General features: G+C 34.7%; 1 protein-coding gene across 1 annotated transcript in view; it reads right to left on the bottom strand.

Annotated features, from left to right (window-relative positions):
- Positions 1-26,301, bottom strand: part of LOC143541532 (uncharacterized) — a 68,641-nt gene extending 42,340 nt beyond the window's left edge. The window contains exons 1-6 of the mRNA XM_077034338.1: positions 26,149-26,301; positions 14,570-14,642; positions 9,878-9,962; positions 9,759-9,807; positions 9,656-9,676; positions 9,520-9,573 (exon numbers count right to left, since the gene is read on the bottom strand). Coding sequence (XP_076890453.1) covers positions 9,520-9,573; positions 9,656-9,676; positions 9,759-9,807; positions 9,878-9,962; positions 14,570-14,642; positions 26,149-26,301 — 435 coding nt within the window. The remainder of the gene's footprint in view (positions 1-9,519; positions 9,574-9,655; positions 9,677-9,758; positions 9,808-9,877; positions 9,963-14,569; positions 14,643-26,148) is intronic.
- Positions 26,302-26,621: the final 320 nt, after the last annotated feature.

Genomic DNA, 26,621 nt, shown 5'->3' on the forward strand with positions numbered 1-26,621 from the left:
TGGATGCAAGATAGAGGATTGGATCTGGAGCAATGTTTATGGGCTTAAGTTTCATCTGTTCTTATATCACTGTGAAGAACTAGAAGATATTTTTTGTTAACCCGCTAATCTATTCACTCAAGATCTGTGCGTTGTCAAGTACACGACAGCTTCTTCTATGATTGTTCTTCTTCAATGTATCAATGGTTTAATCGCTCAGTAACATATCTGATCAGTCTTCACTTGGTGTGATGTATATCATCTTTATTTGATACTCATCATCTTTGGTCGGTATTATTTGTGTTGATTTATTTTTATATGGATTTGTAGGGCTAAATATAGGAGGCTTATGTATTAGATAGTTTTTAAATGCAATTTGTCGTTTATTTTTGTTTCATTCAATCATTGTATGGGTACAAGACACTAAAGGGTGTAACAAGCCCAATGGGCAAGCCTATGATGTAATTAAACAAGGTATGGAGTATGAATATCATGTTATACTCCATACACTAGGCAACTTTGAAGAAAATAATATTACATCTTCTCTACACATTTCTCTCTCTAAAGTGTGTGAGTTTTGTTTGTTTTCTTGATTTGAGATCTAGATAAACTTGGTGATTTCCGCTTACTAAGTTTATGGGGATCCGGGATTAGTTGTTAGATCCATCACAAGACCTACAATTGGTATTAGAGCATCGGCTCAACTATTAAGGTTCTCATATATTTCTCCTTTGGGTTTTGATCAAGAAAGTTAGTGCTTTTGAAGTTTTTAAGTTTTGAAGATTTAAAGATCAGCCTATCTTGCAAAATCAGCCCATCTAGCAAATCAGTCCCATCTCGCAAATCAGTTGCATCTCGCAAATCTGTTCCATCTTGCAAATCAGTCCCATCTCTCAAATATGTCCCGTCTTGTAAATTACTACAATAACTTGCAAAAACCCTCAAACTCTCAAATCGCGTGATTATTCTCTCATTTGCAAACAGTTTTTGCAAGTTCCAACACTTAGAAACTTCTCAAGCGTCTGACACATCTTTGTACACCTTTTAAGATGGCTTCCGAAGGAGAGTCTCTTCTAAAACACTATCTCCTTATGGACAGTTAATCGGGTTCAAACAACAAACAACCAAAGTTGGCCGTTTTAAGGTATTTAACGATTCAAAGTACCGTTTCATGAACTTTGCTCGTATTCAAGACATGAGAATGATTCGATCTGTACAAGAGGGCCCTTATCAACCAATGATTCACAATGATGCCGGTGTTGAGATCAAAAAGCCATTAAGCACTTTGAAACTGATGAACTTGAAAACATGGTGGTTGTTCAAAAAGCTTCCGGGTACTTAACAGTGTGTCTTGACAAAAAGATTACTCAAATTGTGAAAGAGTACACCACAGTCAAAGATCTTTGGAATGCACTTATCAAAAAATTTGAAGGAAACCTTAACATGAGAAAATCAAGAGAAAAATGCTAAATGGGGAACACAAAAATGAGAAGTGAGGGGATAAACTGTGTTGGAGAGATTAACAAGAAACTACTAAATTCCTTCTTTACACTTGGAACAATAATGTAACCACTATAAAGCATACCAGAGATATGTATACCACACTCTCACTTATTTGATCTCAATCATTTGGTCATATGCTATGGATGATAAACTCAGAATGTCCAATCATGTTAGATCATTGAATCAACCAGGCATGTCCATGGAACCAAGATAGGACAACATTTCTTAGTCCGGCACATCCGAGTGTCCACATTGCTGACGGTCGTAAGGACTTTTACACCACCGTTTAGGAAACCGGTAATCAGCCTTTATGCCATCTGCAGGTTATAGTGATAAGACTTTTTAGGGATCAGTACAGAACATGGTGAATCAAGCTTTAAATTCTCATGGTATAGCTACTCTAGTTACTCCTCGGACCATTCCTGTTGATGATTGTCACATAAGTCTCGTCCATGCTTTCCTGGCTTGCCATGAGGAGTTGATGAAAGTAAATTTAATGCCACCTAACTTCACATAAGGTGATCCTCCTGAGATCAACCAGCAAGGCCTAGAAGAGATGGATATCAAGTATCAAATGCCTATGGCAGTCCACAAAGCCACAAAATTCATCAAAAAGTATGGCAAAAACAACATCTAGAGAACAGGGCAGAACAACTCAATTGGCTTCAACAAAGAAAATTTGAGGTGTTAAAATTGCAATGAACCACGGCACATTGGTAGGAAATTTATGAATGCAAATGTGGTCAAGCCTGTTAATGAGTTGAAAATGGTGGATGTAAATGATGATAAGATGGTGAAGAATCAGGTAACGAAGAGGATTGAGCAGGGAAGTTCAAGTTTTGGGTGAAAGACCATGCTGACATATATTGGAGAACCGGACTGGGATACTCAGTTAAGTGAGCTTATGGTTCCTATCAAAATTGCTAGAAGGGAATTTGTGATATTCATGACAAAACCAGGTACATCTTAATATGTATTTACCGATTAAACGATTAACCGCTTATAGCGTATAGAACAAACGAATAACCAAACGGGTCTGGTTATGACCCAGATATACCGAGGGGGCCATCTATAAGTGATATGCGTTTAATATAAACTAACATATTGGTATTATGGCCTTAGTACAATAGCAAACCAGCTAAACAAAAACATATTCGTTTAACTACCCGCTATGATTTTAGACACTCTCAAGATAGAATTTCTTGACAAGATAAACCAAGTTGACAAATTTGAGATTGCCTCTAAGACTCTAGGAGGAATTATTGACTCTCATTTGGGAGTCAAACAAAAAAGGAGGATTGGATTTAATCATGCAACTATACCACTTCCGTTTAATATTAATTATACTCCATATCCCATATTTGCATGAAATGAATTTCTTGTGGTTTATGGCATTGGTCATGTACCTATGCAAAAACCATCTGATCCTTAATCATCTTGTCATGTTCACTCCATTGTTGAGACCATCAGTGCTAACAATATTTCATCTTGTGAAGCCAGTGGAGTAAGTAGTGGTGAGGCTAAGGAGTGTGGTCCTCGTGTTGTGGAATGCTTTGATGCATTAAACTTTAATTTTGTTTTGGATTGTAATAATTTGGATAATGTTTCTGACTCTGTTGATTTTGTTCCCTTTCATTCGGCAATTGATGATCAAACTCCTTCTGTTAAAGATGTTATTTCTTTGCATCCTGGACAGTCTTCATTAGATAAGACTGGCAGAAGGACTTGTGATGTGGTTGTGAATAGTGAACTTAACGATAAAGAAACTAACATTTTTTAGAAAACAAAATAAAATTTTCAAAAACCAAAACAAGTTGCTAATGTTTGTGACTCTTTGAATGCCATTGATTGTGATGGTTTGGTTGAAAATATTTGTGATAATTTGAATGTTGATGTTGATAATGGGAAACGTTTGGCTACAAATTGTGAGATCGGGGATGATTTAAATAAAACCAACATTTTTGAAAAGATTAATCAAGCAAGTACTTCTAGTAAGTATGCTTCACCTCATAATAGACAAGTATTTTCTTAAACAACAAATCAATTTAATCATCCTCAGTCTTATAATTACGTAGATAGGAACTATTATGGGAACATGAGTTATGGATATGGAAATGTTGAGACATACTATGCTAATTTATTTGATGATCATGGTTGTTTTGCAAACGTGAGACATGGCAATTTCTTTAACTTCTCATCCCCTTCTTGGTCATCATTTTGTCAGTCTCACTGTGCTGATGAGTATTATGGGCACTTCAAAACAAAGTGTTATTATGTGTGTAGTCACCCTTCTCACTTTGCAGAGCATTGAAAGCACTGGTCAAAGCAACAGTTTGACCTCAAAAGGCAGCTTAATCGCACCCATAAAGGAGCTTTAAGTGGCTCCGACTCTTGGACTGATTAAGCTAGCAGCATGGCCGTTGATATGGATGTGAGATTCAAAGAAAATAAAATCAACCGTAAAAGAAATCCTTTTTGGGGAAATCAAAAATATAAAATGAAAAAAGGATTCTAAGATTGAAAAATCTAAAAATCCGTCAAAAACAGTTTCAAAAGGGAAGATCAAGAGGCCTAAATCTTTAAAATCTAGGAAACAAGCTTTTGGTTCGTGTTCCAAGGGTTGTTTCTTTTGGTTCGTGTTCCAAGGGTTATTCATATTCTAGTGACTCATCTGCTAAAAATAAATGATTCCATGAAAATAAAATCATGTTTGGTCAATATACTGTTGACCTTCTCGAGACAGAGATGTCTCAGGAACCCATGTCTAATTAATTACTTAGTGCATGCAGGGTCAGTTAAAGAGGACTATCAACATTATTTGGTACTTAGATAGTGGCTGCACCCGGCATATGGCGGGAGGAATCCTTGATGTTTGATGTTAAACCAGTCGATGGTGGATTCCGGTCTTTCACAAGCAACATGGGAGGACAACTTTTAAAGAAGGAAAGGTTTCATAGGTTACTTTGTGCTTCAACGACTGCCAGGTTTAGTTGGCTCAACCACAACTCCTCAGGTGTTTCTCAAACTCACTGCATCCAACGGCTTCTCTCAAGTGATGAATCCAACATCAGCTGTTGGGGTTCGGTTTAAATTTCTTCAACATAGTTATACACTATGATAATGCACGTTTGAAAAGGTCAATATTGACAACAACTTTGCTTACCTCTTCGCTAAATCTTTTGATCATGCCCAATTTGACTATTTTGTTGGATAGCTTGACATGATTAGTGTTTGAAATCCCAACAAAAACATTTTTTTGTATATAAATTTGTAAATATTTTCATATATCTCACAAATTTAGAGGGAAAATGAATTGTCAAACTCACCAAAAATATTTTAGATTTGTTCTTAACAAAAACTAAAATGAGTTTATAACTCTCCAAAAAGATTTTAATGTTCTTGGTTTTAGAGGGACCAATGCAAGTTAAGCTGTTAGAAAATGAGTTTGTCTGGCCTAAGTAGAAAATGATAGTTGACTAGATGGTTAACCTTGCCTATGTTAATTTTATGCTCTTAAAAAGGAAAATCTGGGTAGACCTATTATATGATGCATTAGGTATAACGTTTAAGTATGCTTGCTAGACTGCTATATAAACTTAATTCTCTTAGCTACAAACATAAGTGGCTTACTGCTTTATCGGCGTATGATTTCATGGTCTTAAATCTTGTATTGAGAGACTTGCCAAATTCTGAAATTCCGGGTATATATGCTGTTTTTTATCTGGGTATCACATTTGTCCATTCTAGGTGGGCATAACAGATATTTCATTAAAGCCGTGTGCTAATCCCGCAATCACCATTGCTAAAACTCAATAATTCAAAATAGTGATGTGTTCATTAATGATCAACAAGATATCTTACGATAATCTTAAACTTTGAGTAGATCACTCCTGTGACATTCGTCAAATTTCGACTTGTATTTGTATTTGTAAACCCGACCCGTTGGGTCATGTTGATATACTATCATTATTATTATTTTTTTATTCATTAATAAAGTTTCCCCGAAGTTTATGTTCAACGTTCGTCCATTTAATTCTATATTCAATTATGGAATCCCGAACTTAATCGTTAATCAAGCTTACTGGTTAACACGTAAATACTCAAAAGTCTTATATTAAGTCAGAAATTATAACATCCTAAAAGTTTAGGGTAGAAACGAAATTGTTAAATATTAAATCAAATATTAAAACCAACTTTGATGTTAGTCAATACTCCAGGGACTAAAATGAATATTTTCAATTAAAATTATATTATTTTAATTATACCTAGCCCCAACCCCTCTAGATTCCCGTTTTTCCGGCGATGGAGGTCCGGCGGCTCCGGCCACCCAATTCAAGCCATAATTCACGCAAATTAACTCAAATAATCATTCTAACGGCCTTAAGTCATCATTATTATATTATAATTAACCGACTAATTACGTTATAACGTCATGTAGCCGCGATTTATTCCCCTTGACATTCTCCGAAAAATATGATAATCAAATTAAAACAATTAAGACTCATACGCTCCAATAATCATTATAAATACGACCTTTGTGTTCATCTAAACTTGCTCATACCATTCTTTTTCTCTCTATCACACTCTGTTGGCCGTAATTAATCTCTTGGTGTTCGTTTTCCATCGAGACCTACTCCGGCGAATTAGAGATAATTAAAGGTAAGTAAAATATGTATATTAACGGCGTTTAACCACTGATCAAAACCCCTAACATAATTTGATCGATCATTGAACCAGATCAGAGAATCAAAATATATGGTTTTTTAACCTTGAAGATGAATCTGTAGTAACATATATATGTAATTGTTTTCATAATGTAAACGAATTAAGATTATGGTTCACTGGTTAGACTATGTTGGTGCTATACGCGGGGCCCGGGTTCGAAACCCGGGTCAGACGGTTTTTAAACATATTTTTTTGTTATATATAATTAATCAAAATATCATGATGTGTTATTATATTTAAGTAATAAAAACCATAACTTTAACGAATATAAGCTTCAGAACAGTTGGTTAACACTTGGACCTTGTAACCTAGAGACACGGGTTCGAAACCCGGGTCAGACACCATTTGTTTATTAGATACTATAAAACAATAATTTAATATTTATATTAATCAATTAAAAATCATAATAAAACTATAAAATTATTTATAAATTAAATAAAAATTATATAAATTAAATACAAAATATATCTCACCTTTTTACACTTAAAAACCAAAATTTTCGTTTTCGTAAACCGTAATTAAAAATCATTTCTTAATGATAAAAGTAAACTTTAATTCTTTAAAAATTCATTTCACTTAAACAATAATTTTAATACCAACTTACAATCCTTAGTTTAAGTAATTCGAACATGCAAACCTCGTACCTTTGTCGTTTAAATATATATACCATAATATTAATCAAGTTGCTGTTAAAACATAAACATTAATATAATAATCAAAAGCTATAATACTAATTAATTTTCGATATGAGTTTACACAATAAATAACCCCGTAAGATTAGCGATTAAGTCTTGTATTTCTTTATCATAGTTAGTGCGGATCGCTCATCTCGAAGTTCATGACGCGTTCGGTTCTTTGGTTGTTATTAATCTTATCAACGTTTTCGGATTTCCGTTTTTACCTCAATTACTAAGGTGAGTTCCTCACACCCCCCCCCCCCTTTAAAGCTTTTACTTTTAGGGGTAGCATATATATCCTATTAAACGCAAATCGATTTTATACTCAGCTATTAAACTGAAATTCATATCGTGGACTTGTGTGTTATATGTGCTTACTTGATTATGTGCTCAGCAAGTGGTTGCCTCAATAAGTATGATCATACGCCCCCCTTTGCACTCAAGACCATTTTATTATGAGTGGAAAAGGGACCCCCGATCCAAGTACGTTAGCTGTTGCCAACTGGAAAGGACATTGCATGCGAATTAGTTTAATTATCACAAGTTTCATGGAATTGCAAGGTTTTTATGTATTTATTCAAACTTGTGGGAAACTCACCAACTATTAAGTTAGTTGACCGTATTTTATATATATGTTATAGGTACCATTGTTAGAGGCTGAAGACGAGAAAACACTTAGAATATTTAAGTTATTTAATAAACAAAATTATCATTTTGATTGTAATTTGGATTTGTATGGTTACTTTCAAACATTGTGTTACATGATGCTTTAAATGAATTAATGTTATTATTGTTAACAAATAGTGTCACGTGTGTTTGAACAATCTGTACGTCACACTCGGGCGTTTCCGCTTTAAGCCGGGGTGTTACAACTCCCGCTATCAGCCATATGTTGTCCCTTGTAGAGAATCGTCGGATCCAAACTGAGACACAACATATGTAGACCCTACATATAACAAACATGTATATTCACCTTGTATGATGAAAGCTTGCGCATATTTTGATTATGGAGGTATGTCATGTATGTGGGGAACACTAGCTTGATAGTCTAATTAAACTTATATCTTAACATATCTAATGCCGGTAAGCAAACTTGGATTCGTAAGCTTAAGCGAACATCAATATCAATGATTGTCGTAGACTACTCATTCTTGTGTAAATTTATATATATATATATATATATATATATATATATATATATATATATATGAAAATTTGGCATGTGTTGACTCGTCAAAATCAATATGATTCTCTGTTGGAAATCTCACAATATTGTAGGCAAATTAGAAAATTCTGAAATTGTGTGTAAATATTTATGTTTTATCAAAAGGTTTAAAGAATCCTATTTATTTTTAATTTTGTTTTATTTTTTAAACATTAGAACTTTTGGGATTTTAAAGACTTTATAAGCTTAAGAGGTCAACAAGTTAATTTTACAAAGTTTAGAGACCTAAAGTGCAAATTTTTGAAAAACATGGGATATTTTTTAAAATTTTAAAAACAAAGGGTGCGTTTTGAAAACTTAAAATTTCATTGACCCTAAGATAGGGAGCGAATGCATCTTATCTTTTAAGTGTTGTGCAGTTGACCGTTTAGTCAGATCATGAACAAGCATCTGTTTGAAAAGGTTGAAGTTGCAGATGCTGATGCTAAAGCATGCAAAAGAAAACGAAATGTGAAAAGCTGGTGGTTGAACCTAAAGATGATCTATCGTGCCTGAAGACCCGCTGATACGAAAGGAAACAAAACCACTCGGCTCAAGAAAGTTAATAAAAGGAGGGAATAGGATGTCGAGCCTTCCACACCTGATGTTCATAAATCTATTACTGCTAACCTTTCCCAGAAAATAAGAAAGCAAATAAGGCTGAGAACTAAGTCACCAAGAATGGAAAATAGAGAAGCACCCGAGTCCAAAGGAGTTTGGATCCATTGAACTTCGAGATGGCAGATGCTAAGAATGAAAACCAAGCGTGTCTAGAGACGAAAGAACCTATCTATACAAAAGCCTAGATAAAGATTGTAGGGCTAAATATAGAAGGTTTATGTATTAAATAGTTTTTAACTGTATGTCGTTTAATTTTGCTTTCGTCTAATTATTGTATGGGTTCAAGACACTTATGGGTGTAACAAGCCAATGGGCAATCCCATTTGAGCCCATAATGTAATTAACCTAGGCTTGGAGTATAAATATCATGTTATACTTCATACACTAAGCAACTTTAAATAAAATAATATTCTATCTTCTCTACCCATTTCTCTATCTAAAGTGTGTGAGTTTTGTCTGTTTTCTTGGTCCGAGATCCGAATAAACTTAGTGATTTCCGCTCACCAAGTTTAAGGATTGATCCGAGATTCGTTGTTATTGCTTGTTTGATTAAATCTTCTTATTATAACTATTGGTTCATTACTTGTATTAATGAAGTCATAATTTGTGTGAAATCTTCCAGGGCTGGTGGTGTTTTTGGTTTAGGCGTTTAATTTTCTAATAAATATTTTAATCACCTTTTTATCGTTATTTCTATGTTCTTTTATAAATCTCTGTTGTTGAAAAAATCCAATGAGATCACATTTTTGTACTTGGAGAAGCCAGTTTTTTATAAAAATGCAATTATATGTAGAAATTGATCATTCTGACCTGGGAAAGTCCAACTATGTTATAACCTTGACTGAGCTCGCCCATGTTCTTCACCTGATAACCATAGAAAGTATATGTGCATAGTTTAGAAACGGATCAACGATTGAAAATGTATTACTTTGATAAGTTTCATTACCTTCTCACAAGCTATCTCAACCTAAACACAAAAATCCCTAGTCAAATACTATTCATTACATGAAATATTATCAAAACAAATATTGATAAACATAAACCTGTACCTGGTCCTCAAGGGGCATAAACCAAGAATCCCACTCACCATTTCCAATTCTCTGCTTATTCATCCATCCTTCCCTTTTCCGAATAGATTTTTAGGATTACACATTAAAAACAAGCATACATGCAATATCCTTGAGTATTAGAATACTCGCTTAAAAGATCAGTGTAAATTGTGGCTACTGTTCCGGTGCACCTATCTCCAAGCCCTATCAATAACAAATAGTAACATGACAAATTAGAAACTTGAAGCAATTGCATTAATTATACAAATTGTATAATACAATTTAGAAGATTTGCCTTCTTTTTCTTAGAACGGGGGACTTTCTTATATATAGGCTACCACACTCTCCAAATTTGGAAAGCCCTGTTGTCACACTCTGGCCAGACTATGTTGTCTTAACCGGGCTCACGCTGGCTTCAGAGTTTTACTTGGGCTTTCCCGGGAAACCATACTGCCGACTGCCACTTGACAGTCGTTGTGCCACCACTAGGGGTGTTCATCGAATAACGAATTTTCAAGTTAAATCGAATCGAATAATCTGAATAATTGTTTTTTTTGCCGGTATTCGTATTCGATTAAAAGTTGAACTATTCGATTCATATTCGTATTCATGTTATATGCCCAATTCGAAATTCGATTCGAATTCGTATTTGAAATTCGAATTCGAATCGAATTCGATTTTAATTCGAATAAATACAATATAACTCAAGTTGACCTATGCTAAAATTTTGAAAACCATAATCATAATTACAAAAAAAACATATAAACTTAAAGTAGATACAATACCACATGATAATAAATTCAAAACTAAACAACAAATAGTATAAATTCAAAATATTCTAACCGAGAAGTAAATAACACCCATATTAGTATATGCTAGGAAACAATAATATGGCATATTGGATATAATAATTTGTAATGGATATTTATTATTTATGAATTTGACACAAATGAAAAAATATATATATACATATATGTATAAATAATTTGAATTCGAATTTCGAATCGAATAATAAATCATAAATTCATATTCGATTAATATACTCGAATACAAATCGAATCGAATTCGAATTTTTTAAAACCGAATTCGAATCGAATTTCGAATGTTTCGAATGCGAATCGAAATCTGAATACCCCTAGCCACCACAAGAGCAGAATTCTCTAGCGTAACACACGTAGGGACGAAAACCCGGGTGGGCTCTGGGTTCGAACTGACAGCCTTTGCACAAGGACTAGCTCAAATCCTTCTTTGCCAATATTCATCCAAAAGCAACACAAGTGGGATTCGAACTTGGGTCTCCATTGGAGAACCCAAACCTCCTACCACTAGGCCACAAAAGATTCATTTTGTTTAAACATACATATATTTATATATAAGTTAATGAATCTGCTTATATTAGGGGAGGGGGGGGGGGAGGATTCTTGATGGGCCACTTATGTTAAATGAGGTTTTGGATGATTATAAACGTATAAATCGTAATCTTCTTTTATTGAAACTTGATTTCGCAAAGGCTCATGACTCTCTCAATAGGGATTATCTTTTTTCTATCATGCACTTCCTCAGTTTTAGGAGCAAATGGTTGAAGTGGGTTCGGGCTTGCTTGCTCTTTGCAAGGGCTTTTACGCTAATAGATGGGAGTCCTACTGAAGAATTTTCACTTGAAAGAGGTCTCCATAAGCGAGACTCGTTATCTCCTTTTTTGTTTATTTTACCAATCAAAGGTTTATATGTGGCAATTGAATATATGGCTTTTTTAGAGGTGCCCGGATAGGCAAATGCAAGTTTGAAATTTCTCATCTTTTTTATGACGATAATATTATTATTCTTGGAGAGTGGTCTCTAAGAAATATCAAGAATATGGTTATGACTTTAAATTGTTTTTATTTGGCTTCAAGTTTAAAGCTAAATATTCATAAAATAAAGCTTTATGTGGTGGGGTTGGATTAGAGAGAGGTGGTCTCCTTTACAAATTTTAAAGGTTGGAAACCGGATAATCTACCTTTTTGTATTTAGGTCTTCCCGTGGGGGCAATGGGAAGTATTCGGAGTTGGGATTTTCTTGTGGAGAAGTTTAAATCTAACTTGTCAAAATGGAAGGCTAATCTTTTATCCGGTGGGCATATCGACCTTAATCACTTCTGTACTTTGATCCTTGGGGATTTACTATTTATCTCTTTTCATGTTAACTGTTGGTGTTACAAAAAAAAATAGAATCTTTATGGGTGAGGTTTTTTTGGGGGAGGGAATGAGAAAAAACGGAGATGGCATTGGTTTAAGTGGAATTATGTTTTGGCCGATAAATCTAAAGGGGGTTTGAGTGTAGGTAGTTTGAAGAATTTTAATCTTCCCTTAATGTAGATGGAGATTCGTTAACAATCCAAATTCCTTATGGGTGAGGGTTTTAAAGGCGATTTATGGCTCGAAACTTAAGCAAGATGGTATGTCTTGTAATATGAAAGGGAGTGGTATTTGGTCTATCATTATTAAAGAGATGAATAGTTTAAAGGTATATTGGTTTTATTAATCCCAACTATTGTCTTTGGGTCACTGCCGGTCCCAACTAATGAATTGGCTGCTGACGGTCCCAACTTTTAATGTATTTGTTCCTAATGGTCCGCGACTAATAGAATCCTAAACGTCGTTAGTTTCAGGTCATCAGAAAAATGTTTTTGGCAGGAAAAGTCAAATTTGTTTCCGGAAAACACCACCTGAACACCGCAACCACTGCCAACCAACTACCCCCACTTGAGCACCATCAACCGATTCCGATGATGGTTCTAAGTTTCCAGTGACCTCAATAATTAGGGATTTTACTAGAAAAGGGTTCCTAAAGGTCCGATAAAAAGTTACCAAGATGTTTTGGGACGAAAATGTTGAGTTTTTGGGAAAAAAATTTAAGTTTTGTGACCAAAAACGTTTTCCCGGCGACCTGAAACTAACGACGTTAGGATTCTGTTAGTCGCGAACCGTTAGGAATAAATACGTTAAAAGTTGGGACCGTCAGCATCCAATTCACTAGTTAGGACAGTGACCAAAAGACGATAGTTGGGATTAATAAAAACCAATATACCTAGTTTAAATGATAAGAAACTTTTGCCCCTCTCGGTCATTCGAAAATGGTGGGAAATGGAAATAAAACATTGTTTTGGAAAGACATCTGGATTGGAAAACCCTCATCTTCGAGATTTCTGAGAATCTTCAACTTAGAAGTTAACGAAAATTGTTTTTTAAGTGAGAGGTTGGTTAATTGTTCTTGGGTTTTGAATTGGAGAAGAGAGCCGAGAAGTGGGGTGGAGTTGAAGCAACTAAATGATTTTCTCGGGGTTTTGTATGTAATTACTTTATCAAACTTAAATGATCATTGGGTGTGGTAATTAGACCATGATAATAATTTTTTGTTTAAAAGTGTTAGAATGTTTCTTTATTGGAGAGAGTTACCGGGTGCGTCCTACACTCTTATTGTACTAGATGAAATAAATTTGTTCCCGAAAAGGTTAACGTTTTATGTTGGCGATTGTTAATGGATAAATTACCAACTAGATATAACCTTACGATCAAATGTGTGGATATTCCTTCCATTCTTTGTCATGTTTGCTTGAACTCAGTGGAGGTTTTGGATCATGTATTTGGTGGGTTTCTCATAGCGTCCAGGTTATGGAAAGCAATAGGTCGTTGATTAGAATTAGATTTTCTACATGTTTTGAGCTGAAAAACCTTATAAACTTGTTGGATTCGTCTAGATGGGTGATGAAGTAAAAGGATGCGATTGAGGTGATTATTTTCACTGCTTGGTGGTTTATATGGAATACTCGAAATGGGACGATTTTTGGTACGAAACTTGATAAGAACGATTTTCTTTTCAATTCTGTTTTTTCAGTTTCTTATTTATCGCTTTCTTCTCATAATGTTAATTTTAATTGGGTAGTGTGGTTAAGAAACTCATTACTTAATATAACCTTGTTTTTTTTCCCTCCCGGTTAGAATTTTCTAACCGGTAGAGGTGTTTTTTTTTTAATTTAAGTTGTTGATAAATAAAAGTATAACAATTTTCAAACCATCAATAGTAACTTGAAAAATCAAAATCTACCATTTTTCTAGGGGTTGGTTTGTTCTTCGATGTCCAGTCTTATCCCATTGACACTATATGTTGCATTATTCAGAGTAACTAGCAAACGTGGTCTAAAATTTTTAATATTGGATGACGATGGAAATACTTGTGATAAAACAAAAAATGTTATATATAAAGAGATTTTCTCAATTTATATATTTGAATTCTAGACTTATTGTTTATACTATATATTTTAATTCTTTTTTAACTTTAGTTTTTTTCATTTATTTCAAATAACGAATTTATTTATTTTTATTATTTGACAAATCACATATAATACACGTATTAAAAGCTAGTAAGTTATAGTTAAAGATTTCTTATATATATATATATATATATATATATATATATATAGTTTGCACAAAGTGATATTCGTTGATGTGTTGAAATATTTAAAGCCAAACAACATTTTCAAAAAAGAACCATTTTTATTAGTTTTTTAGATTTAGATGGGCCAAGAAATAAACTTTTAAAAGCCCGTGCAATGGGCACACATCTATTTTACTCTTTCATCTTCATCGTTCAAGCTCCAAACAACAGCTATCGGAGAACGTTGTAAGTCCAACCACCGCCGCACCAGCCAGAGAAAAAGCATCTTGTCGTGATATCATCAGACGTCGGTTCGGTATGGCATTTGGTCAGCCAGAGGGTTAACGAACTTTGGGCGCTAACTGATTGTTGACTCATCATATACTAACACATACCTTCAAACACGGCATTTCGGTAGGCAGGTGGTGGGCATTGGCCCGCTCTAGCCAAGCCTAAATCTGTCCCTGTCTATGGATTTATTCACCCTTGCAATACACGAATTATTTAAAGACATAACTTTTTGTTCGTTTTTTATTAGGCCTAATTAATCCACCCCTAATATGGATTTATTCTAGGCAAATTGAATTTTAATAATCCCAGCTAACTGTTATTAGTCGATAATAATCTCAACTTTGTTTACTACCACTGGTGGTCTCAAATTTAAAAACATTGGCTCTCAATTGTCGCCCATTAAAAAAAACTTAATGACGTTAAGTTTTTTCCGAATTTCAAACTTATTTTTTAGGGCTTTTGATCGGAAGGAGGATACAAGTCAATTGATGTAAAACATAGCTCGAAACGATGCTCCAAACAACTTAATTTTTGTCAATTTGGAAGTACAAAAACCCGATTTAAAGCACTAATCAAGCCATTTGGAGCATCGTTTCAAGCTACGTTTTGTATCAATCGACTCATATCCTCCTTCCGATCAAAATCCCTAAAATATAAGTTTTAAATTCGGGAAAAACTTAACGTCGTTAATTTTTTTTTTTAATTTGGGACCGTTAAGAGCCAATTTTTCTTAAATTTGGGGCCACCAGTGGCAATAAATAAAGTTGGAATTATTATCGGGCAATAACAGTTAATTTGCCTTTATTCTAACTTTGTGCCACAAGTTTTTATTAATACTCTCAAATCAGCTATCATAATACGATATGTCAAGCACAAGCAATAGAACAACTTGCGGGCTTTGCATACATGGAGATAACCAAAGAGGGGAGAGAAGACTTACCATGAAAGACCACAAAGGGGATGCAATGCGTGATTAGGGGGAGCAAAATGAAGATGATAAAGAATCTTGCAAGTGTAGCAGAAGCCATAAAACTAGAAACTTTGTATAAACGAGGATGATCAAAAGCTAAACAATTAAAGATGATCAAAAGCTAAACAATTAAAGACCTTTTATAATCGGTGCAAGTTTTACAAGTCAAGGTTGGTATATAATGTGTTGATTGTGGACCACCATTTATGCATGCATCATTTTTGAAAAGAAATATGAACGTCCTTGTACGAAGGTTAACTAGTGTAATACAAATTACGCTGTACGTTTATACTTCACGATATTTCAAAATGTAACATGTAATGAAATTTATCAGTAAAATTAAAATTGCAATATAGAAAACAGATAATTTCCCAATCATAACAAGGTTACTCGCAACACAAATATGTTGAAAAAGATTGTGGGTATCTAAAGAAGGCTATTCTGGATTGCGCTACGTCGCCAACTCGAGATTAAGTTGGCTGTTCTTGCATGCTCATGATGGTTTGGTGTTTAGGTTTCAAAAACAGTATTATTATGTTTATGTATGTGGTTTATGCTGGCCGACTAAGACATTTATGTTTAGTTCGTTTTAAAACTTATGACGTGTGATGATTAATGATCATGAGTTTCAAGATCAAATTTGATTATGAAATTAACCATTAGTATGATTGCTTATCATGCTTGCTTCATTATTATGCCTGTTATTTGTCTTGATTGCTTGACTATTTTTGTGTTATCTTGTAATGCTTTGATATATTTTGCGCGGGGGGGGGGGGGGGTGTTCTTTCTTTTTGATAATTACAAAAGGGGGAGAAAATAGAAGAATTGAAGATTATTTCTAAATCTACAAAGAATAACAAGATTGAAGATTCAAGATCTACAATGTTGAAGATTTGAAGATCAAGTTCAAAGATCAACTTGTTGAAGTTTGAAGACTCAAAGCAAGCACTTGAAGACTTGTGATTGTTGATGATAACAAATGATCAAAGGTGTGTGACACTATTAACATAGTCATAAATGTAGTTAAATTTTAACTAATTTATTTCTCTTAATAAAATGTCTTTAAATGAGTTTTGTCATTATTAAAAGGGGAGATTGTTGGGAAAATAATGATTTAAACTTTAATTAAACTTAATGTTTTGATAATGATATAATTAAAACAATGCGACATATAAATTGGATGTGGCTCAATGGTTGAGCACTCACTTTACTAGTGAGAGGTAAGGGGTTCAAACCTTAGTATCACCAATTTATATGGGAGATATGAGGGATGACCCTGGCTTGCCAGGGTTCGAGTCCTGATCTCACCCAGTTTTACCGGCTCCTCGCTGTCGTGCCGTTTGGCGGACGTGGGGGTCGGGTTTTATCTAGGGAATCCCACAATAGGTGGACCGCTAGGGGCTCCGTCCGTCCGGACTCATGGCCGGCTCGGGCTACCTTTAGCCAATGGGCCGCATACGAAGTACCCGGCGTTATTTAGTTGGTTGTTCCAAAAAAAAAAAAAACAATGCGACATAAAATAGTATTAGTTCATCATTGATGCTATATGCCACACACATGTCCCTTAACACTTGATTGATCATAATTAGTCACAATTAAGAATCATATGACTTAATCAAGACAATGCACACTTAAGATCAAAGATTATTGAAATTATCAAGTCTATGTCTACAGAGGCTTAAATCAATATTTCTACACCAACATAAAAATAAAGAAATTAAAAGACTAATCCATTGAAGATAAATTACAAACTTAGTCAAAGTTAAGTTGTTAGATTTTATTAACTTAGGATAAGTTTATAAAAATATATTTAAACACAATTGTTTAAATATACAACACTTGAAATTTAAATATTATTTAAAAAGGCTTATTCCCCTTTGGGTATGTCTTCGTTTCAAACCTTGCCTTGTCTTCAAACGAAGAATTCAAAATCAACGGATGGCAAAGCATGTAGCTTTGGTTGAAAATTTTAAATCATTAAAGCATGTTTAACCAATTTGGTGCAAAACTTGGTTTTCACTCTATGAAGAATTGGAAGTGAAAAGGATAGCTTTTCACATGTGTTGGTCAACCTAAAGAAACCAAAATTAAAGACAATGATCACACACAAAGTTTATATTGGAAAGCCAATGCAAAGTGGGCTAGGCGTCCACGATCACTAGAAGCGATTGTGGGATCGACCGTCGAGTGCCCAGTTCCTATCCTAGAATCTCACATGCTTGGATTAAATAGAAGGCTTATTCAAACTAAGTCTTCACCCCTTTTATCCACAACATTTACACACACACTTACAGTTTAATTCTTCCATTATTTAAGTCTAATAAAGCTTCAATTATCTAGAAGAGAGATTAAAGTGTCGAGCAAAAAGAAGAGCTTTTATAAAGCTATCATTCAACCATCTTACTTGTATTTTGAGGGTCAACACTAGATGTTATTCTAGTGTTTTGGCAAGTGAGGAATCATCATTTTGTTGATGATTTGAGAGAGGAACACTATCTTGATATGAAGTTTATCTTTGTTGAAATACACTATCTTGATATTGTGATCGACAAAATTCACTATCTTGATATAGTGAAGAGGGTAATTCATTTTTATTTTTTAAGTGTGGGCAATTGTAGCGGTGATCCTTAATTACCGTTTAGGGAGACGATAGTGAAGAAAAATCTCGACTGATGGATCAGGAGAGGACGTAGAGTGGATTAGATAGTATCCACTTGAACCTCTATAAATCGGTTGTGTCATATCTATCCCTAAACTCTTTACTTGTTTGCTTTTGCTTTTAAAAGTTGTGAAAATAGTTTAAAAGGTAATTAACTCAATAAAACTGTATTAAAATCTAAGAAAACCTATTCACCTCCTCCAGTTTTCTACACAATATATACTATTTTATGTATTATGATTACTCATTCTTAATAGTGTTTTTGAATATTTATATAAACTAACACTTTAATATTTTGTTTTTAATAAATTATAGAAGACGTATAAAGAGCGGATAAGTTAAAATATGCTAATACGAACACCTCCATGCATCATGCTGATAACCTAGGAATGAATAGGATTGGGGGAGGAAAGCATTTAAGGTCGGAAGAAGGGTCGTTGCTATATTTAAATTGTTATGTTATGTCACAAGGTGCAAAACATGTGGGTTTCTTTACAGAAATTTCATCTTTCAAGTGATTATTGTCAATTTATGCGTCTATCTGAAAATTTCTTGAAACTCATGTGTCTCTTGATTGCCACATGCAATGAACTCATCTGTAAAATTTAAAATTGTAATATAGAAAATGGATAATATTTCCCCGTCAATAATGCATGGTAGATCACCTATGTTAACAAATTGTGGTGGCCTACAAAATTAGTTGTGTTTTATTTTCTACACAAAATCCTATATTTGTGGTCCTCGTCTCATTCTATTGTTATGAGATTTGCCCACTAACATGTGATAAATAATCTAATACTACGGAGATGGTTCTTCATTTTGGGTTGGTGAACTCATGCATGGCAATAATATATATATTAAATTTAAAAGTTGTTGGCACACACTAAATCCAATATTCAATTCAGTACTGCATCTTTTGTGGTCCTAGACTCATTGTATTTTGATGCTAAATAGGGATGCTTTTCGGGTTATTTATTCAGGTTCCGGGTTGTTCGAATTTGAGCTTATAAACAAATTGACCTAAGAACTAACCCAAATAAGTTCGGTTTGTTCGGGTTGAATGGGCCGGGTAAATTCGGGTCGGGTAGAAACAAAGATTACAACATTGATAGTGATATTAGAGTAGAAAATTGAAAAAAAGAGGGAAAGAGATCGCTAGTTTATCAAGAAGATGCAAGAAAAGCACTTCGAATTGTTGATTAATCGCCTATCGAGTTTATCAAATTGAAAAAAAAAATTATCCACCTTTAACAATATCATAAATTAAAAAACCATATTCCAAGTCGTTATAAAACCATTACATATCGCAATATTCAACAATAACATATATTATTTAGCAAAACATGAAGTTTATCATACAAGCATGCATTAGACGGGATGAAGGAGTGTTGTAGCCTGTGGATCAATACGTGTGTAGATTGAAGAAACATGCTTAATACATATTGGTTTAAATACTTTATTTTTTATGTTTTTGAATTGAAGATACATTCTCAACATGCTTTATGGTAAGTAATACATTGGGATGTGATACATCCAATATTAATTGGAGTCTTGAGACAGCCGAACAATAATACATAAGGTCACTGCGTTACTTCACCGCTAAACTACCCTTTAAAAATAGGGAAGCATGCATTAATGTATTATACTTCGGGTTATTTGGGTTAACTCAAATTTGGGTATTTCAATCCAAATACTGACCCAAATATTTTATCTTGGGTTCGGGTTATGAGTTTAATCGATTCTGATGAATTCGAGTCGGATTATTCGAGTCTCGGGTCGCTTCGGGTTAGGTTCATTTTTCGGGTACGGTTAAGATCTATCCTCACACTGGGTGGAGGAAACTGGTTCTGCAGGTCAAGCCACCAAAAACTTTGAAGAAGGTGCCGGTGAAGTCGTTTCCACAAGGTCTGTTCACTACATTCAACAGGTGGTATTACGAAAACAGAACTAGAGAAGCTGTTATTGTATTAGGATTAGGCTTAAAGACGGAATTTATTCGCGTAATAGATCCGATGTGGCTTGTTAATTTATCTGAGTCTGATAACGACGCGCTATATACGTATCAGATCAGATGGGCTGACGTTAAGGATTATGATTTGGCAATGCATTTCCAACGTGTAGTTCGTGTTTGCTATGCGTTCGGGATTCATAGCTGCAACGATTTGAAGACATGCCAACTCAAGAGATAAAGTATTTTTGAAAACACAAAGAGCTCGAGACGAGGGGGAGTTTGTTAGTACACTGTTTTCCGTCTCCGTCTTTGTTTAATGTATTATTATATTAGAATAAATGTATAGGGGCATTTTGGTAATTGTATAGTCACGAATGTGACTCATTCGTTAGTAATGTAAGGCACATTCATTAAGTCCTTCACGAATGTGGCCATTCGCTAATATATTATCTCATTCGTTATGAGTTATAACGTATAGGAGGAACGAATGAGTACATTCGTTAGTCATTAAAGTATGTGTAACGAATGAGGGTTCATTAGTTAAGGACTATTTAACGAATGAAGCTCATTTCCAATATATACCCCTGTATTATTATTGTAAATTAACAAAGTTAGGTATTCTGAGAATGACGTTGTTACTCTACCAAATCCAGATATCATACTTCCATAACTGTATTATATCTACACGAATCAAGCTTACATATCTAAGAACTAGATCCATAACAATATGTTGATCATGAACATCTATGCTCATATGGTTTCTCAATTGGTATCAAAGATACAATATCATTTTATTCGATACACTCATAATCACAATCCGGGCACACACGAACATGTCCGAATCCTCAATTCAAACCTCAATCCACTATTCAAACCTCAATACAAACACAAAACATTCCCGCCATTTTCACAGTTCATCCAATTAACAACCTAAACATACACCACTCAAAACTGATTAACTAATGATTGTAATCAACCCTAGATCAATTCTAAAGTCAATTAAGCACAATCTGTAAGTTAATTGATCAATTACTATTACATTTAAGTCCGAATGCTATTACTCAATCAATTGACCAATTAATCAATCAATTAATACTGAAATCAATACGATTAGGACAAGAATCAAGCTGCAATCAGAACAACTGGCTTTGATACCAATTGATGAGTCATTTATTGTGAATTAATCAAAACAACTGGCTTAAGTGATGATGTGATGATAACTTAAGTGATAATGTTAAAGTATTTGATGATACCGCATTTTGTGAGATGCGGACATGCATGCAACGGCCATCCTTAACATCACCAAATACACATGTTTTCTATCTCAGATAGAACCTATCAGTGTTTCTATGGCACTGAAGGAACCGCCTTAGGTTGAAGCGATGCAGGAGAAACTGCAACAGTTTGTAAGACTAGGTGTTATGGGATCTTATTGATAAACCTGATAGGGTGAAGAAAGTAATACCTACCAAATGGGTTTATAAGGGTAAGAAAGACGACCGTGGGGTGATCGTGTGTACTAAAGCACAGTTCGTTGTATCAGATGGAAGTGTACGTGAAGCAGCCTCCGGGTTTTAAAGTGTATCAGATGGATGTGAAAAGTGCGTTTTTGAACGATGAGATTCACGAGGAAGTGTACGTGAAGCAGCCTCCTGGTTTTTAAGACTCGGACTATCTCGAGTGTGTTTATCGTTTAAACAAGGCTCTGTATGGTTTGCATCAAGCCCTGAGAGCCTGGTACAGTACACTTGCTGACAATCTTTTTCGGTTTCAAATGGGGGGCTACAGATTGTACATTATTCTACAAAAATCTTGGTGACGATCTGCTCCTCGTCCAAATTTATGTTTACGATATCATTTTCGGCTCAATAAACGACACGAAATGTAAGGAGTTCAAGAGAACGACACAGACGAAATTCGAGATGAGTTCGATGGGGGAGATGAATTTCTTCTAGGGGTTGCAGGTTAACGTCTAATTCGGGAATATTCATTCATCAGACCAAATATGTGAACAGCATCTTGAGCCGATTCAAGATAACTGCCGAAAAAGTCGCCTTGACACCTCTACCCGTGGGTCACAATTTATCACTGGATGAATTAGAGGATACCTTTGATCCGACCCTGTATCGAGCGATGATCGGATCTCTTATGTATTTCACTGCTTCTCGACCTGACATAATGTTTGTTGTTTGCTTGTGTGCCAGATATCAGTCGAGTCCCAGAGTGACTCATATGGCCGCTGTGAAGCGTATCATGCACTATATGAGGGGTAATCCTGACATTGGGTTATGGTATCCCAATGATGATAGTTTTGATCTTACCGCTTACACCGATTCGGACTATGGAGGATGCAAAATCAACTTCAAATCAACAACATCAGGATGTCAATTCTTAGGAAACTGACTTGTTTGCTGGCAGTGTAAGAAGTAGACAATGGTCTCCACATCAACCTCCAAAGCCGAATATGTGGCAGCCTCGAGTTGCTGTTCACAGGTTTTGTGGATCCAGCGACACTTGTAGGATTACGGTTTAAAGTTTCTTACTACTCCTATTTATATTGATAATTCTGCTGCAATAAGTATAACCAAGAATCCCGTTCAACATTCGAAAACTAAGCACATCAAGATATGATATCATTTCATCCATGACTGTTTTGAAAAGAAACTAACTAGTATTGATAAGATACACTCGGATTTTCAGAAAGCTGACCTTTATACCAAAGCATTTGACAAAACACGTTTTCAATATTTGCTTGGAAAAAATGGCTTAAAAATTTTAAAAGAAATTCAATCGCTTGGTTAATCAATTTTTTTTGTACAGTTTTTCATTTGTTTTTATTTCTTACTTTCTATTTTTGTTTTAGGGGGAGAAAATCGAGAAAAATCCAAAAATATTGTGTTTTCTGTTTGTACAGATGAAATCCAAAAACATTGAACAATTGCTCCTCAAAATAAGTTCTTGAAACATAAAGGGGAAATGATAGTACGTTGACCTAACAGGCCTAACACATGAATAAATTAGACTGAAAATTTCCGTAAGACCAGCTATATGATGTGTAAGATAAGCTTGACAGACTATATAGGTGCTGATAAGATATAAACATAAAAGAATTTTCGAATCTAATGGTATAACATCTAGAAGCATAGTTCTATATCTAATTTGAAATACAAAAAGTTTTAAAGATTACTGTGTGTGCATGCGTTAATTTTGCAAAGAAATCCAGCTTATTTTCTTATTTTATTTTGCAAAAAAATTCAACTTTATTTTTTCTTTATTTTTATTCAAATCTTGGATTCTCTATTGCGTGATAGTCATATCCGACCTGAGAGTTAAGATTTGGATATTTTGCTTTATTTAAAAATTTTCGTATAACCCGGGCTTTTGAATCGGCTCATAAAATTTGACTAGGATATGTCTGTGGACTCTACTAATACTATAAGATAGCATTGGAACTAAGAGAAGGCCCTGGACCTACCCCTCGAGTCTTTCTAAATTTTGGTACTTTTGCCCAGTACCCAACTACACGAGCCTTGGCTAATTGTCATATGATTCGGTCTTGTGAATCGGCTCATGAAACTTGACTATGAGATGTCTACGGACCCTATTAGTACCTTAAGGTAGCATTGGAACAAAGAGAAGGCCCTGGACCTAACCCTTGAGTCCTTTAAAATTTTGGTTCTTTTGCCCAATACCTGGGTACACGAGCCTTAGCTAAAATTGTCATGCGACTTAGGGGTGTTCATCGAATCGAATAACGAATTTTCAAGTTAAATCGAATCGAATAATCCGAATAATTGTTTTTTTTTTGCCGGTATTCGTATTCGATTAAAAGGTTGAACTTTTCGATTCGTATTATATGCCCAATTCAAAATTCGATTCGAATTCGTATTTGAAATTCGAATTCGAATTGAATTCGAATAAATTCGATTTTAATTTGAATAAATACAATCTACCTCAAGTTTACCTATGCCAAAAATTCGAAAACCATAATCATAACTGCAAATGAAACATATAAATTTAAAGTAGCTACAATACCACATGATAATAAATTCAAAACTAAACTACAAAAAGTATAAATTCAAAATATTCAAAACGACAGGTAAGTAACACCCATATTGGCTAGGAAACAATAATATGGCATATTGGGTTTAATAATTTGTAATGGCATCTATTATTTATGGATTTGACACAAATAAAATAAAAATATTATATATATATAATATTATATATATATATAATATTTATATATATATATATATATAATTTGAATTCGAATTTCGAATAGAATCGAATAATAAATCATAAATTCGTATTCGATTAATATACTCGAATACGAATCGAATCGAATTCGAATTTTTTAAAAACCAGATTCGAATCTTAATAATCGAATTCGAATCAAATTTCGAATGTTTCTAATACGAATCGAAATTTGAACACCCCTAATGCGACTTATAGGCTCATGAAAATTGACTAGGAGTGGAGTGTTTCAAGATTACCTAGTCTTGCTGATCCAGCTACTCAGCCATTTAAGGAGGACAAAACTAACACAAGGGGAAAATAACTAGTTGTACGTCGTAGTTGGTAACTTTATATAATTAGTTGTATGTCGTTAGTTGGTAACTTCTATACTTTCTCAACAACAGTAAGTTGAAGCTCTCTTTTGTCGTATGTGATGCTTGGCAGTTTCCTAAAGCACATCTTAGGGGGTGTTTGTTTTTTCTTCAAACATCTTCAAGGGAGCTAATGTCTGCACGCGCGCAGACATTACCCTTGAAGACTGTTTGTTTTTTTTCTTAAAACAGATCTTAAGTTATCTTCTTTCATCTTAAAAGAAAAGCAAAGAAATCTTGCTTAAAACATCTTCGCAAAAAAATCATACTCTTATCCCTTTGAAGCCACCCTCTCATCCACTCCTTCCACCACCGTCCGCAACCACCACCCACCGTACGCCACCACCACCATCCCCCACTGCCACCGTCCACCACCATCCACCGCCACTACCCACCGTCCGCCGCCACTACCAGCATCCACCACCACTACCCATCGTCCGCCACCACCACCACCACCACCATCCATCACAGCCACCACCAATCACCACCGTCCACCACCCACCACAACCGTTCATCACCACCACCACCCACTGTCGGACGCCATCACCGTCAACTACCACCGTCCACCACCCACCAAAACCGTCCATTACCACCACCCACTGTCCACCACCACCATCCATCGCCACTACCCACCGTCCGCCGCCACAATTTTATTATTATATTTTCTATGTAACTTGAATAAATGACTTCTATCTTGTGAGATAAGTTTGACAGTTATGCAGACAGTATCAGCTTATAAAAACAAACAGTCTTATATTTTCAGCTTGCAGATCTTCAGACCACATCTTCAGTTGCAGACATGAAAACAGATGAAATCAGCTTGCAGACAGTTTATGTCTGCAAAAACAAACAGCACCTTACTGAATATTCATGCTCTTGTCTATGTAAACACGGTTTGGATCAGGATTCCTTCAAGGTTCCATTAATCAATTGGCGATGAATATATTAAGACATAACCCGATTAACATCATACCCAACCCGCAGTTCACTTGGTTTCTCCCCAAGTTCAAATTTTGAATTTCGTAACATTTATTAATATGTAACCTCCTTGTATTAATTGTATTTATTTTCCTTTATCTTGGCTATAAATTATGCCTTGATCTTAGCTATCCTTTTGTATACGTCACCTTCAATTATAAATGAAAAATAACAAGTTGGTTGACCATTTCTTATAGAATATTGGGAAAAGACAGATGCTGAGAGGATTTCTTTATGGCATTTTGGTAGTAAAATGATCCAGGCTTGAACTTGCGTGTAACGAAAATATCATCTTTACAACAAAAACTGACCATCTCTTATAACAATTTTTCTTCTATAATTAATACAATATCCATGCGAGGCTTCTCCATGTTTACTTTCTGTTGCTTGGTTCTTTAAGTTGCTTTCTCGCTGCTTGTTGATCATTTTTCAGCGACCTTTACTAAAATGATCATATCTATGTCAAGATAATCACAACGCAATGAATATGCAAATCAAGTTTCGGACAAAATTACCCACTCGCTAACTTGTTCCGTGAAGGTCCTCGTGACTTCCTCTGGGTGTGTTTGATATGATTTCATGGCCTCGATTATAACTTTATCTGCCCGTTCTTTCAAATAAGCATCAATTTCTCCATCGTTTTCTAGATCACGATCTTGTCCTGCCATTACAAGCGGGACGATGATCACGAGCATTATTACAACCCAAACACAATCAATTCTTATCATTTTTCTCTTCCTTTGGCATGCATATTAATCTAATAAAAATAAAATAGAAACATTTTCATTTCCTTTTACATATATAAATTAACCGGCCACACAAAGAATGCGGATAGGATATAAGAAGTTTTAGGTAAGAATAATGGAGGAGAGGAGCTAGGAGTATGAGATTCAGTTTCTATTTTTATTGTCATTAATAAATAAAGATGACTATGTTGCTAAGAAAAAGCAACATCGTATTTAATATTTTTGTGTCTACGTGTCACTTT

This window comes from Bidens hawaiensis, unplaced genomic scaffold, assembly GCF_021521415.1.
Source record: "Bidens hawaiensis isolate Kalapana, Puna unplaced genomic scaffold, B.hawaiensis_p1.1 tig00012610_1, whole genome shotgun sequence".
Taxonomy (NCBI): domain Eukaryota; kingdom Viridiplantae; phylum Streptophyta; class Magnoliopsida; order Asterales; family Asteraceae; genus Bidens; species Bidens hawaiensis.